We start from the raw sequence: 19,187 nt of genomic DNA on the forward strand, positions 1-19,187 counted from the left end.
TTATTGCATTAGTTAGTTTAAATCGCGTTATATCATGTTGGATGAGTTTTAGATTTAATAATAGTTCATATTTTTATTCTTTTTTCTCATGCATAGGTTAGATTACTTAATTGCATAATTTTGTCTTTTAGTGGGTATTAGGTCCAACATGTGTGATTCACGTTCAGCTAATCTACGCTTCATTTTATTGTCCATCTTGCATATAGTTAGCATTAGCCTTAGTTGATGATTCAAATTAATCGAGTAGCATAGTTTCATTTAGCCTATTTTTTCTCTAGTCTTGCTAATTGTTTTTCTTTATCAACTTGTTAATGTTAGTTAATTAATTAGCTTACCTGAGTGCTTTCTTGATTTCTTTAGAGTATTTTAGTTTCTTGAATTCTTGATTTCTTGCATTAGTTAATCATGGTTTGTTGTAATTTAATTTCTTGACTTGTTAGTTAAGTAGTTTTATTATTTTGTCTTTTAGTGTTAGGTTGTTACAAGCTTATTATTAGTTAGTTCATGTTAGACGTTTAGTTCATATTAATTAGTTTATTTTTTAAAGATTTTTCTTCATTTTCACCTTTGATTTTCTTGTAGATCCCTTTTCTGCTGCAGGTTTTGTTTTGTGTTTTGCATAGAAGGGTTGAGCGTGCAAGCAAGCCTTTTTTGTGCCCTAAAAGTACCCTCTGAGGTCCTCTTAGAAGTGCCCTCAAGGAGCCCTCAGAAAAGCAAAAGTTCAAGAAAATATGCATTACCTCAAGAAGGGACAAGAAGACTGGAAGCACTGAAGCCTTTTTTTTAGTTTTAGCTTAGGATTTTTAATTCTTTTATTTTATTAATTGGGTCTGTAATAAAACCATTTATTTAGTTTGTTTAAGCCCTCTGCGTAGGGCCACACTCCCTTAGTTAACTATTCAATTAATTCTTTTTATTTTGACAATAAAGAGTAGTTTAGTTTGTGTGTTTGAATACAAGTATTTCCCGTTCCCTAAGATCGACCTGGACTCCACCACTTGTGTGAGCTAGTTTTTATTATTTGGTGTCTGACTTTCACACTTGTTTTCCTTAAAAATATTGTTTTAAAAAGGGTTTCCAAAACTTACACCAAATGTAGTCAAGCATTGGGGTATCCCAGAGAGCATTGCCAGTGATCGTGATGCTCGCTTCACTAGCAAGTTTTGGCAAGAAGTATTTCTCTTGATTGAAATAAACTTGCACTTCAGCACAAGCTTTTACCCCCAAATCGACAGACAGACGAAGATGATCAATGGCATGTTGAAGAAATATCTGTGGCACTTTGTTAGTGCCAATTAAAGGGATTGAGTTGATTTACTTGATGCGGCTTAATTCTGCTATAACCTCCAAAAGAGCGAGTCAACTGACCATAGTCCATTTAAAGTTGCAACTGAACAACAATCGCAGACTCTGCACTCCCTTGCTGGGCGAGAATGTGACAAAGCGCCTTATGCATACCAATTCGTCAGGAACTAATGAGATCAGATAGAGTTAGCAAATGCATATTTTAACAAGATGACTAAGCGCATGAAGAAATGGACAGACAGATGAGAAGCATCGACAAGCAAAATTTTGTGTTGAGGATAATGTGTTGGCGAATCTCTTTTTCGATCATACAACTATCTTTTGAGGCCACCATCGAAGCCTTATTCGCAAGTATGATGATCCCTTTACCATTATCAATCGCATGAGAAACTTGACGTACCGACTGGACTTATTAGCAAACTTTCAAGTGCATCCGGTATTCCACATATACAACCTAAAGTCATTCTACGAAGACGAAGAAAACCCTCAACGGAGCATGCCTCAACATACTCTCATTCTACATCGCACACCATCAACAGTCATCATCCCAGACGGAGAACCTAAAATCATCTTCAACCATTCCAACTACCTTGAAAAAGTAAAAAAATACTTTGTGCAGTGAAAGAGATTGCCAGAATGTGAAGCCACCTGGGAGAAGGCCACCAGTATGTTTCAACGTCGACAACTTATAGAAGATTACCATGAACAATTAGCGTCGAGAACAACACCAACTTAAGCAAAGAAGCGTGTTTCAGACCGCCATATTTTTTAGCTTTTTTGTTTTTAATGTATATACCTCTTTGTCACTCTCGAGTGCCCCCAAAAGGCCTTATGGCTTAAGAACCCTGTGTATTCAAACTCTCTCATCCTCTTGATGTACTTTTCTTTATCTATAAAAAAGTTTTTTGCATCCTTGCTTCTTCGCTCTCTTTGTGATTATGCATGTGAGTAGTCTTGCTTTTACTCGTGTGCGTGTTGTGAGTTGCTTCTGCGCTTAAAAGGCCTGCTTTTGATGTTTGCAATTACCCGAAGCTACGTAACAAGGGCCTTCGTTTCTAAGCCCGTGATAGTGAGACTCCGACATTAGCAGTAGTTTATGGTCAGTTAAAACCAGCGGCATTTACAACAAAGACAAGATAGTATCATGAGGAACAGGCAAAAGCTAATCAAAATGCTTTTATGAATATCTACATTGCAATCCCCCTGAATATAAAGAAAGGCCTCAGGCCCTTACAGCTTCCTGAACAAGAGCAAGTTCTGCTGTAATAATGAAGGAAGACATGTCTGATTCTCGAAGATATTCCACATCTCCATTCATCAGCTTCAATATTTTGTGACAGACTAACAAGCCAATACCATCCTCAACAACATCTTGCTCATTTTGGAACATTTGTCTGATGTATTCATCAGGAATTCCGTGACCAGAATGCATAATCCTGCAGCATTACAAACAAAACAAACCTCAGACATCTTTTTAGTTTAAATTGTTTAACTAATTGTGATTTGGCAAGTACAGATGTGGGAGTTACCATGAAGCACACCATATACCATTTTTCATCACATAATCACAAAGACAATTGGACCATGACATGGAATCACCCATAGTAAGACCTTTGGGTACAAACCCTCACAAAATCTCATGCAATTAACCATTCTGAATCTTCGTTGGAAGTTGCAACTGCACCACTAGTGGGGTAGGTTTGGCATGCTTTTTAGTGGGCAGGTTTTCAGGACTCTCTCTCTCTCTCTCTCTATCTATCTATATATATATATATATGTGTGTGTGTGTGTGTGTGTGTGTGGCATTGCATATTTACAAGTATGTGGTTTTGATGATAGTGCTACTAAGCATTCAAAAGATGAAATTTTAAGCATAGAATTTTCTGTGCAATTTCTATGCATCTCTGGTGAAATTCCAGCTGAATCTGGGCGAGTCAAGTACTATTTGGCATACTACAAGTCAAGATCTTTCCAACAGTGGTCTCAGATAGACAATCGGAGATACTTTGCGATGCGACCCATTTTATCGTACTCGAGCCCTGCATAGTTACAAAGATCTGGTTTTTCGGCCAACTTTGTCACCGTTTTCCAGCGACGTTCGGCAACCTCTGGTGATGCTCCAACTATCATCGACATCCCTACCACACCGTAAGCCCAGAACCTCCGGGCACTCGTCCAGTCAACCAGCAGACCGACGTGAAGTGGTGCATTTGATCACAGGTGGGTCCAGATTTTAGTGGATAGGTTTGGCATGCGCACAGGTGCGTGCGCACGGGGCACACACACACACACACACACATATATATATATATATATATATATATATATATATATATATATATATATATATATATATATATATATACTAGCAATGATAGGGTGCTCAGTAGCACCTACTCCCACTTAATAGAATCTTTAAATTTTCATAATTCTTGAGTTTATTTGTTGATCAGACCCTTTAGACAATCTACATGCAATTTTTAGTTGAAAACAAATTTTGGATTATGTGATTATGGCATACTAGCAGGTTTTCAAGATCTTCAAAAATAAATGGCTCACAATGAGCCAAGATTTCATAACTTAATAAAACTTATTTTTATGTAAAAAACATGATCCAAAGCATGATTCCTAACAAATAAACTATGTTGAGTACATCTATAAGGTTTGATTCAGAAGATGCAACCTACACCTCTGATTTCTAGTAGGTGAGAGTATTACTCTCTCTCTCTCTCTCTCTCTCTCTCTCTCTATATATATATATATATATATATATATATATATATAGTCACTAGAATATGTTTACTGGAAATATGTTTAATCTCATTGTATGGATGCAATCTACATGCTCGGTTTTTTGGGGGACGACTCTCAGATCGGCCAATTATGATGCATAAGCAAAACCTTTTAAGGCTTGAAAATCGATGGCTCAAAATCCTCGTAAATATTTAAGCATTCAAAAATCATATATTTTGTCAAAAATACATGATCCGACAATCGATTCCTAGAAAACGGATCATGTCGACGTATCTGCGGGGTCAGATTCACACAAAAAAAATGTTGGAAATACCTAGTTCACACTCTGGTAAACATATTCTAGTGACATATATATAGGGTTTACCTACAATCTAGTTTGAATCTCACGATGCAAGTTGTTTTGACACAATCTAACCTCATAGACGTGTTGATCATGCTCGATTTAGTAGGAATCGACTCATGGATCATGTTTTTTTTTACGAAAAAACATGTTTTTATGAGTCAAGAAAAATCGATGCCTACATAGCCATTGATTTTTGGATCGGTGGAAAAAGCTGTATGCAGGTCAGATTCTGGCAATCCAAAAGCCGGTTCCCACTACACAAAACCTGTAGATCACATCTATGGTGTTACATGTGAGAAGAAAAAGAAGGGTGTTTCACCCCATTTGCTAGTTCGTTTTCCCATACTAGCAAATCTTAAACCATATATATATATATAAGGATAAAGTTTGATATAGTCAATTGTAAATACAATTGACTTAGCAAGTGCCATATTTTTTTATCACATCTAAAACCATAGATGTGATCTACATGTTTTATTTAGTGGGAACCGGCTTTTGCATTGTTGGAATCCGACTTGTATACAAGTTTTTTCAGAAATCCAAAAATCGATAGCAATGAATGCATCATTTTTTTTCAAATCACAAAAAACATGTCTTCGCATTGAAAAAAAATGATCCAAGGGTCTATTCCTACTAAATCAAATATGTTGAACACATCTATGAGGTTAGGTTTAGTCAAAACAAATCCCAACTTGATTATATATATATATATATATATATATATATATATATATATATATATATATATATATATATATATATATATATATATATATATATATATATATATATATATATGTGATAAGTCTTTGGTGCAGATGTGGACATGGTATCAATGAGTTGAAACGAGCAAATATATTATTACTCGCAGTTTTTTAAGTTAATCTAACCATACAGATATGATCTACATGGTCTGTTTGGTGGGGATCAACTTTTGGATCACCAGAATCTGATGTGGGTATACAGGTTTTTTTGGTGATTAAAAAATCAACGGCCTTAAATTCACTAAATTTTTATGACATAAAAAAGTTTTTTTTTGTCTAAAAAACATGATCCAAGGGTTGATCTATTATAAATTGATTATGCTGAATACATCTGCAGGGTCATATTGAGTCAAAACAACTTGCAACTATGAGTTTCAACTCATATATATATATATATATCTATATATATATATATATATATATATATATATATATGTTAGTAATGATAGGGTGCTTTCGGAGCACCTATTCCCACCTAATAGAAACTTTAGATTTTCGAATTTCTTGAACTTTTTTTTGTTGATCAAACCTTATAGATATGATATATAAGCATTATTTAGTAGAAAACAAGTTTGGATCATGTGATTATAGCATACATGTAGGTTTTTTAAGACCTTTAAAAATCAATAGCTCACAATGTATCAAAATATCATGACTTGAAAAGTTCTATTTTTATGTAAAAAAAAACATGATCTAAAGCATGATTCTTGTCCTATGTCACAGGGATTTGGCCAACCAGGTGCCACACCGAGGTCGATGCGACGCGACGCGACGCGGGTGCGGTCAACCCGACCCTAGGTGCGTGACATTTATGTAAAAAAAAAAAAGGTCTGAGGAGGCTCACCTGAAGAAGAAGACAACGAGGAAAGAGAAAGACGAGAGGGAAAGGGGGTCGGAGGGCACATCGCTGGCACAAGAAGGACCGGCATTGGGTGGCGGAAAAGCCAAGGCTCGCCGGACGTGGGGCTTGCCGACGTCAGGTGGCCGAAAAACGAACGGGAGAGAGGGAGCCTGCGGCGGGGAGAGAAGGCGAGCGAGGAGAGAGAGTGAGCAACATGGGGGAGGGTTTCTCGAAACCCTACCCTACGTGCTTTAAATAAGCACGGGTATGTTTTATAGGGTTTGGATCCGAATCCAACTCAGGTCTGATTTTTTTTTTTGCCGCACTCCCCCGCACCCATGTTTTCTTAAAGTGCCGCATCCCCGCACCCATGTGACATAGTTCCTATCAAATAAACTAATGTAAACTATGTTGAGTACATCCATAAGGTCTGATTGAGAATATACAACCCACAACTATGATTTCATGTATGTGGGAGTAGATACTCCCGGAGCACCATAGCATTACTATATATATACACACACACACACACACACACACACACCAAAGTGCACTTACTTCCTATTATAGACCATTGGATCATTTTAGATCAAACAGTTGTGCTAATTTTGAATAAAAACATGCATTGCTATGAGGGTGGCAATGCTTTACTATGGTTACCAATCAGGTATGAGGTCAAGGGTTTCAAAGCTACAACTCAATAAATGCAATGCATGTCCTTTTTTTATACATTAGCACAAACAATTGGATCGAATAAGATCCAACATTCCATGATAGAGAGCAGATGTACATGGTGCACCATATTATTACTGATAGATGTGTGTGTAATAAATGGTGTTTCTCCTCAACAATATGTACCTTTAAAAGTAGTATCATCTACCCATATAATAAAAAAAAAAGTGAAAAACAGACAATGAATGAAAGAGAAACCTTAGGGGACAAGTAAACTTAGTTGAGCATGCCTTGTGGATTACTCTAGTAGTAAACAACAAAAGGTTCACAAAATTGCCAAACTGAGAAAAGGTCAAATCAATACCCTACCAAAACAGTACCTCATCAATTTCAATTGAGAAAGAACCCCTAGTGCACAACTGATAAATGTTATACAAAGAAGTAAAAATAATATACAACACAATGAGAAATTAAACATATATTATGAGCACAATTAAATGGTAGACAACAATAGATAATTAAACACAACAATAGATAATTAAACAAAACTGAAATTTAGTCAATTAACAAAAGGACATGATGTGCTTGACACCAGCCTCTCTCTCTCTCTCAGATCGTTCCAAGGTAATAACTACATCATGACCATGATTGATTATCTCTTTATGTCTGCTATACATTACATTTCATAATCAGTAACAAATTACAATATATTTATAGCTTACCATATCTTCATCCTATTAAATAGAAATTTATATAAGTGCTCTCTAATGCCTCTTGCGCCCATTATCTTTAACCAATATCCATTTCATCCTAATAGAAAATAAATCCAAGGCCCTATTCTTTCCTTGTACACTTTTGTCAACATCTATATAGTCCATCCTTAATTAAAAGTCTACTCATGTACATGTTTCTTTACTTTTATCCTATATATAACAACCTCCATTTTTTCCTCCAAACGCATTTAGAAATTCCATGGCAACCAACAAATTTGTCTTGTAGTTTACGTAAAATTACTTAATACCCTTGATGTGATAATACATGACATGGAAATTCATAAAAAAATGAGTACGATGGGCAAATCTCTCTCTCTCTCTCTCTTTCTATATATATATATATATGCTACACCTGATTGTATGTACAATCAACCTAGGATCTCATAGTTGAAAGTTGTTTTAACTCAATATGATATTGTGGAAGTTATCCAAGGAAAAAACATGTTTTTCTAAATCCACTAGTTTTGATGCATTTATGTCATTGTTTTTTTAATTGCTAGAAAAACCTATACACATTGGATTTTGGGGATCCAATGCCGATCCCACTAAATGACGCATGCAGATCACATCCATAAGATTATATTTGTGAAACAAAACAAAAAATCTAAAAAGATAAGGTTTGCCAGGTCGATTACACATACGATCAATTGTAGAGAGTATTTTTGGAGTACGGATTGGTTATATCATCCTCAAGGATCGGTGAATTATTGGCGCTGCCGGCATGCTTAACACATGCAAGTCGGATGGGAAGTGGTGTTTCCAGTGGCAGACGGGTGAGTCTGGCTCCTCCTAACATCCATAGGATATTGACAGTCTTAAATTTCAATGTTCTGACACATGTTTCACAAATCAGACCCCAGTCACCCTGCAGATGCATTCAGCATAGTCCATTTGCTAGGAACTAGCTCTTGGATTCTGCTTTTCTGATGAAAAAACATGCTTTTTTGAGTCTTGAAAATATAAAACATTGTGGGTCATTGATTTTTGAAAATGAAGGTCAATTCCTACTAAACAAACAATATAGATCACACCTGCAAGGTCAGGCTAGAAAAAAATAGAAAATGAAAAATTAGCACTATCCAAAACATGTAGACGTTAAAGTAATATGTACATACATACATATATAGAAAAAGTGGTCGCTGCCTACCACTTTTCCGGCCTACCACCAGCCTACTGCAAGCAAATGGGTGTTTTTGGGTTGTTTTTCATAATTCTGACCCTGTAGATGTGTTCAGCATGGTCAATTTGCTAGGAAATGACACTTGGATCATGTTTAAAAAAAACATGAATTTTTAAGCCTTAATATTAATAAAAAATTTAGGCCATCGATTTTTAAACCTTATAAAAACCTACCTGCGTGCCAGAATCGGACGATCCAAGAGTCGGTTCCTATAAAATCAAGAATGTAGAACACAGCTGTATGGTCAGATTTAAAGAAAACATGGAAAGAAAAACCTTCAAAAGTCTGGTAGGCTTACTTTTATATATATATATATATATATATATATATATATATATATATGTCACAGGGACTCGGCAAAGCAGGTGCCGCACCTGCGTCGACGCGACACGACGCGGGTGCGGCACCGTGTGCGGTCAACGCACCCAGGGTTGTTTTCGTCCACATTTCAGACATTAAAAAAAAACCCGATGAAAAGGAGTGATTAGGGCAATTTTTTTTTTGCCCAAATCACTCCTCTCCTCTCCTCTCCTGCGCAGCCCTCTCCTCCCGACGCCACCTCCGAAGCTCCTCCTCTCCCTCGTTGCAGGTCCCTCTCGCTCTCTGCTTGTGTCTGCAGGGGAGGGGCCGAGCCCCCCTACGCCCTCTCTTGCTCTCGTTGGGTCGGCAAGGAAGGGGCTGAGCCCCCCCCCCTGCGCCCTCTCTTTCTCTCGTTGGGTCGGCAGGGGAGGGGTAGAGCCCCCCCTGCACCCTCTCTTTCTCTCGTTGGGTCGGCAGGGGAGGGGTCGAGCCCTCCCTGCACCCTCTCTTTCTCTCGTTGGGTCAGTAGGGGAGGGGCCGAGCCCCCCTTGCGCCCTCGCTTTCTCTTGTTGGGTCGGTAGGGGAGGGGCCGAGCCCCCCCCCCCCCCCCCCCCCCTGCTGCCTTTGTTTTAGGCAGGGGAGGGGCTGAGCCCCCCCTGCTCCCTTTGTTTTCAGCAGGGGAGGGGCCGAGCCCCCCCTATCACTCTCTTGTTGGGTCGGCAGGGGAGGGGCTGAGCCCCCCCCTGCTCCCTCTGTTTTTAGCAGGGGAGGGGCTGAGCCCCCCCTATCGTTCTCTTGTTGGGTTGGTAGGGGAGGGGATGAGCCCCCCCTGCTCCCTCTGTTTTCGACAGGGGAAGGGGTCGAGCCCCCGTCCTGCTCTCTATTTTTGACAGGGGAGGGGCTGAGTCCCTCCCTGTTTTTTGGCAGGGGAGGGGCAGATCTCCCATCCTTGGTGATTTTATATCAAGATAATGTCAGTCTGTATAATTGATTTAAAATTTTGAATGTATTTTTTTTTTGTTTTCAGGATAAAAATGACGGATAAAAGGAAAGGACTTGCGTCATCCTCATCCCAACATGTGAGTTATGCTGCTAGTTTTGCTGATAGTTGCAGTGGGATTGATGATGTGGGGCCACTATGGGTACATGTAGATAAACTTGCAAAAATTGGAGGAGGTGGTGGAAACAAGAGATTTTGATGCAAGCTCTGCGAAAGAAATTTTGTTGGGTCTTACACAAGAGTGAAGGCTTATTTGTTAAAGATACCAGAACATGACATTTCAGCTTGCAGAAAAGTTGATGAGGCAATGCGAAGACAATACAAGAAGAATATGAGAAGAGAAAGGCAATGGCCGATTCTTGTGCAGTTAGTGTGCCATTTGCAAGCCACCAAGAAGATGCTGAAAAAAAAAAGAAAAGTCAATGTAGGAGGTAGATGAACGATACAAGCATCATTCAATACATATAGAAGAAAAGAATTAGATAGAGAAGTTAGGAGGTATTTTTATTCTGGTTTACTCCCATTTAATGCGGCTAGAAATCCTTATTGGAAGGATTTAGTAACAACCTTGGCAAATTGTAATTTGAGTGGTTATGTGCCTCCAAGTTCAGAAAAAATACGAACCACACTTCTTGCAGAAGAGAGGGCAAATGTGGAGAGGTTGCTGGAGATTAAAAAATATTCATGGGTGCAAAATGGAGTTTCTATTGTGTCTGATGGATGGACAGATATTCAAAGGCGTTCATTAATCAATTTCATTGCTTGTTCGCTTAGTGACCTAATATTCTTGAAAACAGTTGATGCATCTGGGGAATATAAAAATGCAGAGTATTTGAAGGGATTATTTATAAAAGTGATAAAAGAAGTGGGTGATTAGAAAGTGGTACAAATCATTACAGACAACGCTCCAGTTTGTAAAAATGCAGCATTGAGTTTGAAGAGTGAGTACCCTCATATTTTTTTGACTTCCTGTGTAGCACACAACTTAAATCTAGCCCTAAAGAGCATCTGCAACCCCAAAGAAGAAGAAAATTCACAAGCATATGCTTTATGTTCATGGATTGAAGATTTAGAAAGAAATGTCAAAAGCAGTAGGAATTTTGTTGTTAACCACCATCGTGCTAATGCTATATTTAATAGGCATTCTGATTTGAAATTGTTGAAGGCCGCTGAAACACGTTTTGCGTCCATCATTGTGATGATTAAGATGTTTAAAAGAGTGAAGAATGCTTTGATTAACATGGTGCCTGATGAAAATTGGGCATTCTATCGTACTGATGATGATATCAAGGCTCAAAAAATTAAAAAAATTCATTCTTGATGATGAGTTTTGGGACAGAGTGGTATACTTCCTTTAATTTACGCAACCTATTTGGGAAATGTTAAGAGAAGATGATAAGGATGAGCCCATGCTTCATAGAGTTTATGAAATATGAGATAATATGATTGAAAAAATACAAGTTATAGTTTTCAAGCATGAAGAAAAAAATCCTGCATTGGATGATTTAGATTTTTTTAATCATATTCATTCAATTTTAGTCAGAAGATAGGATAAGAGCAACACTCATTTGCATTGCATGACATATTCTCTTAATCTAAAATATTATGCAAATAAGTGGCGGGCTGGTGGTATTGGTTGTGTCCCTCCAAATTTAGACCTAGAGCTATCAAGACATAGAAATATGTGTATGACAAGACTTTTTCCAGAAGCATATCTTCTACATCAAGTCACACAAGAGTTTGAAAATTTTTCATCTTCAACATTATATGGACTGACATTATTCGCGAGAGAAGAAGATAATATAGATCCTATCACATGGTGGTCAACATTTGGATCAGAAACACCTCTTCTCCAACGTCTTGCATTAAGATTGCTATCGCAATCTGCTACTTCATCTTGTTGTAAAAGAAATTAGAGCACATATTCTAAAATCTACAACATGAAGAGAAACAAACTCATCAGCAAGCGTGCAAAGGATTTAGTATATGTTCATTCAAATCTTTGATTACTTTCGCGAAGCAATAATGAATACATGTACTAATTTGCTTTCTTAGTTATTTGATTATTTCTTAGTTTTCATTTAAATATACTTGTATTGTATTTAACATTTTCAAATTGGGTTTGTAACGCAGACAAGGAACATCCAAATTTTGGGATGTAAACTCAGAAGAGTGTGACTTCGAGGGAGAGTATGATTTCAACATAACAAACATGGATTTAGCTGAGCCCAATATTCCTTCTAATGATGCATTTGATGATGAAGAAGAAAATTATTAACATCCATTACTTCATCAGGATATACTTTGGTATGTAATTTAGTTCTTTTATGCTTTACTTATTTGATTGATATTTAGGTTGATTTATGTAATTACTTTACTTATTTGATTGATAATTTGATATTTAGGTTGATATACTGCATGCATGATGAATGATATTATGACAATGTTAACTGTTAAATGTTAAATTGTTAAAACTTCAAAATTATATATATATATATATATATATATATATATATTACATTTTTGCCCCCTGCCGCACCCCCGCACCCGAGTTTTTTGGAAGTGCCGCATCCCCGCACCCGCACCCGCACCCATGTGACATATATATATATATATTTGCTACCCTCATGGGCAATGAACCTTTTAGTGGAAAACTCTTGCTTTTTTTTAATTGTTTTACCTTTTTATGCACAACTAGCCGTCTAGATGTGATCTACATGTTTGATTTACTAGAAACTGGCCATCAGATTATGTTTTACTTACATGTATGTTGGCTTTTCTAGGGGTTGAAAAATCAAGGGCCTACGATGTACTGAATTTTCAACCCTCAAAAAAATCATATTCAAGTGAAAAAATATGATTCAAGGGTTGATTTCTACGATTTGGACATGCTGAACACAACCATGGGGTCAGATTTGGTCAAAACAATGTCCCCCGAGTTCCAAGTGGGGAGTTCCTTAACCCACACGGATAGAAAATACACACACACACACACACACACACATATACATATATATCAAGAGCCTCAAAACAAGCATTAATGTCTAGATCAGGATCAAAGCCAAATTTTGCGAAATCCTTTTTAGTATGGACAATGTCTGTAAGGCCATTTTTGGGCTTAAAATTGAGCTCAATGGACTCTATCTTGCAAGAGCTTCAAAACAAGCACTAGTATGTCTCAATCTGAGTCTCGGTCAAATTCGCGTGATCATTTTTAAATGGATAATACATTCATTAGGATGTTTTTTGGGCTCAAAACATCCTATCCGATGACAACTTCAAAATGAGCACTATTATACTGATCGGGTCAGAGAAAAACTTCATGAAATCATTTTTATATGCATGAATATGTCCCTAAGGCCATTTTTGCAACCAAAATTGGGCTAGATGGACTCTATACACACAAAAAAAAAATCATGGAATTATACTATATTTTATTTTTTGACATGTTATAGACGACACATAAACTAAAAGTATAAAGCATGTCAAAGATATATAGTTGATTAACCATTAACAATCAATAAACATATACTTAACATTAGACCATTTTGATGCTGCATGTTGATCGGACCAAAAGATAGATAAAATGAGTTGAGTTAGGTCCAAGACCCATATGACCTATACCTAAAAGTACCAGCAACAGTGCCATACCATGTCAGTAAACGCACAGGGGACTGGTGGAAATACCCATGTTACATAGGTGTAAGAACATGCCTCTATCCAATGATGACTACTTGTTTCACAGTTATAAACATTCCCTAATCATATACTCATCAAAGTAAGTAGAGGATAATCAAGCCAGGTATCCAGACCAGGCATTATTATCAAACCAGTTTAAACCAACATATGCTTGGAGCACAATGTGTGGGAAAAAAGTACCAGATCATCACAGTTGAAGCCCCATTACATACATTGAAATGACAAGATATGATCACGAGGTCCCACAAAACTCAAACGGTGAACACATGCTTGAAACAATAGCTGCTTGTTGGGATAAAAAATCAAGAGATAACAAGGTCTTCATACAGTAAAAGCTTGACAGTCACCAATTATGCATGTGCAATTATGGTGAGGGTGTGGTATAAATCTCAGTTCAGATGAACAAGAGAAAAAGTCTGTAAAGAAAGTAGTACCTGAGCTCCAAATGCACAAGGTGGACACTTTTCCCCAAACTATCTTTGAATAAATTAACTGAAATTGTGACAAGGCCTTTCCTTGGTGTGAACTTCACAGCGTTTGACAAGAAATTGGCAATGACCTGTTGGAGCCTAAGATTATCCCCATAAAGCCATTTCAAGGCTGGCTGCTCTACATAATCATGAATAATCCGGATGCCCTTTTCCTTGCTTCTGAGCATAACTTGACTTATTGCAGCTGTCAAAACCCCTTGGAGGGTGAATTCAACCATCTCCAGCTCCAAGCAGCTACACACACACAAAGACACACATCAGATTGGTAAATGTTAAAGAATAGAGGTTGCATGGAACAAGTTTCCAAAATAAATGGTTACAAACAAGCATAGACAGCTAGAGATTACCCATCTATCATGCTCTGCAGATCTACATCATCTAGAATCTTGCTAAGTTGACGCTGGCAATCAATGCTTGTACTCACAAATGCCTTCTGCTCATCTGGTAACTCAGAATCTTCTAGCATTCCTGTAGAAAATATGATACCAGAGAGAGGATTCCGGATCTCATGCCGTATGTACGATAATGCCTTTAATTTTTTCACAGCAGTTTCCTCCGATAACCTCTGTAAATGCAATGCTTTTTGCAGCTCTTGACTAGCAAGTTGTAAGAAACAAAATACTCCTGTCACTGTTCCCTTTCCATCAACCTTCTTGCTCACAGAAAGCAAACAGTTGACATACTTCCCATTACGGTCAAAAAAGCTAAAAGGGAACTTCTCTACTTCCTGCCCCACCACTGCATTGTTAATTAAAATGCCAAGATTTATAAACATGTCATGATTTTTCAAACGACAACATGCCATGTGAGTGGCAAAAACCTCACCCAACAACATTCTGTCAATAACTTCCTCCCTTTCCCATCCAGATAGTTTTGTCATTGCTGGATTCCACTCAGAGCACCAGCCAAATTCATCTGTTCCAAAAATAGGGGGTATCAGTGGACTAGGATTCTGCACTATTGCGCTGTAATCTCCTTGGATGCGAGTGAATTTGTCCATCACCATTTTATGTTCAGTCATATCTTGAGCAATGAAACATACCCCGACAACATTGTCATTCAGATCCTTGCTAGAGCAAGCATTCACAACTAAGATAACAGGCCTATTCTCAAGTTGAGGACCATGTGTTTTCATTTGAAATTGCACTTCTTGTTCTTCATCACCTGTACAAGCAATGAGCAAAAAACTTAATCTTAGACTAACATAAACAATCAAAAGATACTAACAATCAGTCTTTCACAGAACATGGAGAACAGAGCTGTCGATGGATGAGACTGAACAATTAGTTAGGAAATCAATAAACTACAGCATACCATTCAAAGCCAGGTAAAGCATCCTCTTCACACGATCTACAGAACAATCTTCAACAAGAGTGAGCAGATGTTTCCCCGTGACTTGCTCAACAGACAAACCAGTCAATTCTGCAATTTTAGTGTTCCAACCGTTAACCAGTCCATTCATGTCAACTGCAAAGATTGGGACGCTAGCTGTTTCAATCAGCCTCACCATCTCATTTGTGACTGCATTCAATTCCTTCATCCCTTCAAGCTTCAGATCATTCAGCCGAGAGTGAATCATGTTCTCGGTGTCGGTAACCTGTACTTCCTTGGATGAACCCCGAAGGATCAGCTGCAGTGAATGAATGGCATCCATCTCAAAATCCTTCCATGGAAAACTCCTAGTTTTAACAACTTCAAGGAATGCTTTGAACGAGGATCTTGGATGCAATCTCCTCCCATCATCATTTTCCTCAGGATCATGTTTTGCACCCCCCCATTTGATTTCAGAGGCAGTATGAGACCTGAACCAAAACAGCATGTCGTTGGAAGTAATCCTAACAGCAGCCATTCCACAAACTACGTTACCAATCGCGAGTGCACCTGGATACCCTGCTTCATAAAGGCTATCTGTACTCAAACCAGTGGAATCCTTGTGATACTCAAAAAGCCACATGGCAATATCACGTATCTGAGATTCAGTGGGAGTCCGACCAAGCAGCCAAAGCTTACTTTCATACAAAAGGGCAGCACCATCACATTTTACTAGATCCATTATATTGGGATTCTGAGTGACGATACCAAGAGGTGCATCCCTAAGAAGCATGTCACAAAGCAATGTCTGTGTGCGGAGGATGTTCTTCTCGAGCATCTGGTTTTCCAACTCAACCTCCTTGTTTACATGAATAGCAAAAACTTGCATCAGAAACTCACAGGCGTATCTCAGAGGGAAAGGAACAAACCTGGGAGTAGTGTTATGGCAGACTACGAGGCCCCAAAGCCTCTTTCTCTTCTGCTGCTGCTGCCTCTGACTTTGTTCAGACTCCTCATCACCCTCATCTTCCCCTTCATTGATAAGCACTGCCATGACTAGTGATGCAATGGAGCCCATATTCTCCATATACTGCAAGTGACAACTGTGAGGAGCCCTCAAGGTCGAGCCGCATAATGTCAGATCAGTCTGTAGGTTCTCATCTTGATACACCTTAACTGGTTTTGCCCGGCAATCACATATCATCCGGACCTTGTTCTTCATAAACAAGAACCTAGCAGCCTGCGGGATATCAGTCGCAGGATAGTGCAGACCCAGGTAGGGTTCAAGGCCAGGTTTCCTTATCTCTGATACAACCTCACCATGATCATCTTCATGAAACTTATAAGCCATTACACGATCATAGCCAGTAAGTTGATGAACCTCTTCAACCACAGTGTCACAAAGCCTACTCACGCTTCCGCTTGGCAAGGACTGCAAGCGTGCTATCGCCTTCGCCGCGAGCTTATAAGATTGAAGCGCTCCAGCGGCAGTTATGGGCAACTCAGAGGGTTTGACATGCTCAAAATCCATAACCAATCCAGAGACAACTCGGTGCACAATGGAGTAGAACGGTTTGCCAGAAGATTTACAGTGGACCAGGATAGGATTTAACAGAGAAACCTCAGCAAAACCTGCGGCTTTTTGCAGCGCTGAAACACTGGTAGAGGTGAAAATCGATCTTAAATCTGTGCCAATACCCAGAACAGGGTGATCCCCAACACTCGGAACAGCATGGCTAGACAAGGTTAACATCTCCGCGGCATTCTCACTATAGGCAATAACCCTAAAGCTCTTCTCATCCAAAACCAGCAAGCACCCAAATGGCTGAATCAGTTTTCCCTTCTGTATGTTTTGAAGGTACGCCGTTACCTTCTCGGACCTGGAATTATCAACGGACACAGTCCTAGTTGCAACCACAGACCTAGAGTAGTCAAAGGAGCTACCAGACTCTATAAAATCAGCATGTAGATTAGCATCTACAGTGGTCTGAGCAATTACTCTCGCAGACCTCCTTGTCCTACTGGAACTACTAGAAGACTGGCTAGGTCTGGGAGAAGACATGTTTCACCAAGAGAAGCACAAAAACGCCTGAATTCAAACCACAAAATTAGTTATACCACAAGCAGAAAAGGAAACATCTACTGATACACATTGATAATAATATGTACCAACCAGTCTTGTGAAAAACATAAAATTTACCAACATGGAAACTTAAAACTCTCCCTCTCCTCCAGTTAAAAGAAATCCAATACACCTCTTAATTTCCAATAATAAACTAGAACCACAAGGTGCGGGGATACCAAAGAATGTATTTTTCACAAATCAGGAGAAAGAAAAACATTTTATAGCTACTCCCCCTCCACCAATCTTGCAATTAACAAATTATCTCAATTTCAGCAACTTATATTTCAACCTTCAGACCAGCCATCCAACTTTTCTTTTGTTTCCCCTCCAGTCCACCCATGAAGACCTCTCTAGTCCTAAAGAAGATTTTTAACAAGGAAACTACAACCAACCCATCCTCAAGGATTCTTACCCTCTTCCCATCATACCTTCTGTTTTCCTAAAGTTTATACACATCATATCTTCGTCAAAAAGAAAAGAAAACCAAACTAACTACCCACCACTCCTTGGGCCCTTATCCACCACCACCAACCTCCCAACTCTTTAATCACTCACAAACTCGTCTATCTACACAGCCAAAAAACACTGAATCCAGTTCAAGCTATGAAATTAACCGCAAGAACTCGTGCTAAAAAAAAACAAAACAAAACAAAAACGGATTTGAAGTCAGGGATATCTCAAACCATGAGAATGAAATTTAAGCACCAGTTGTTGGTGATGCCTCCTTTCTTACTCACCAGTTGTTAACACACACACACACACACACACACACACACACACAGGGTGGGGGGTTGGAAAACCCTGATTTCGATTCCCCAACAGATAGTACAAAAAATGGGCTCAATGTCTCTTTGTTTTCTTCCAGAGTTGGGCCTCTCGAGTACACCACTCCATGTGTGCACCTCCCATACAATACAAAATATTGAAAGAGAGGGGGATGCCCCAAAGTAGAAACCAGAAAACCGGGTTTGCAGTCCTCCTCAGGTCACCAAAACCGTGTGCCGCGCTCTGTCCCACGCTCGCAGAACAACGGAAAGGGTACCCCCACCCCCCACCCACTCACCCAAAAACTTGGCCCTTCCCCACTAGCGTTCTGTACGCACCCGGTGAGGTTGGCCCTGCCCCCCCCCCCCCCCCCCCCCATGACCCTAGCCAATTGTCCCCTTTCTCACTCACGTGGATCACAGACGGCTTATGGTATTATGTAACCAGTTTTATCTCCCTAACTGTCCTAGCATATTTCAAAATTCATGACTAAGAATTTTCTTTTCTCTAAGGTGAACGTTAGGAGCGTTTAACAATACCTTATTTACTAAAAGATGAGATGAAACAATTAATTTTTAACATTTCTTTTTTAATGCAACATTTTAATTAAATATGAGCAGTTCATTTTTATTAATTTATCTAAAATATATCTTCATAAGAGAAAATGGTCGTACTATATGATAAATTTGACGTGCTTCTTTAAATGACTCACAAATTTTGAAATCGGCCTGATGTTCAAATTTGCAGGTTTCTGACTTTTTTAGGATCAATCTCCCAATTTTCGCATGTCATGTCGCAACGCGCTCCCGACCTCGCTAAATCGCACTAAAAACGAAATTTACATGATATTTCAGTAAATATCAT

General features: G+C 38.7%; 1 protein-coding gene across 2 annotated transcripts; it reads right to left on the reverse strand.

Moving 5' to 3' along the window:
• Window positions 1-2,389: 2,389 nt before the first annotated feature.
• Window positions 2,390-18,514, reverse strand: LOC149826711 (phytochrome A-like). 2 transcript variants are annotated; one of them, XM_090018955.1, is made up of 5 exons: window positions 18,296-18,514; window positions 15,437-17,522; window positions 14,470-15,286; window positions 14,066-14,356; window positions 2,390-2,741 (listed from the first exon to the last, which is right to left on the reverse strand). In XM_090018955.1, exons 2-5 carry the CDS (start codon window positions 17,493-17,495, stop codon window positions 2,528-2,530), a joined length of 3,381 nt encoding a protein of 1,126 aa, XP_089875081.1. In that variant the 5' UTR covers window positions 17,496-17,522; window positions 18,296-18,514; the 3' UTR covers window positions 2,390-2,527. The 2 variants fall into 2 exon arrangements, with proteins under 2 accessions (XP_089875081.1, XP_089875082.1); XM_090018956.1 differs by lacking the exon at window positions 18,296-18,514 and adding an exon at window positions 18,059-18,172.
• Window positions 18,515-19,187: the final 673 nt, after the last annotated feature.

The sequence above is a fragment of the Nuphar pumila genome, chromosome 10 (assembly GCF_984573655.1).
Source record: "Nuphar pumila chromosome 10, dmNupPumi1.hap1.1, whole genome shotgun sequence".
Taxonomy (NCBI): Eukaryota; Viridiplantae; Streptophyta; class Magnoliopsida; order Nymphaeales; family Nymphaeaceae; genus Nuphar; species Nuphar pumila.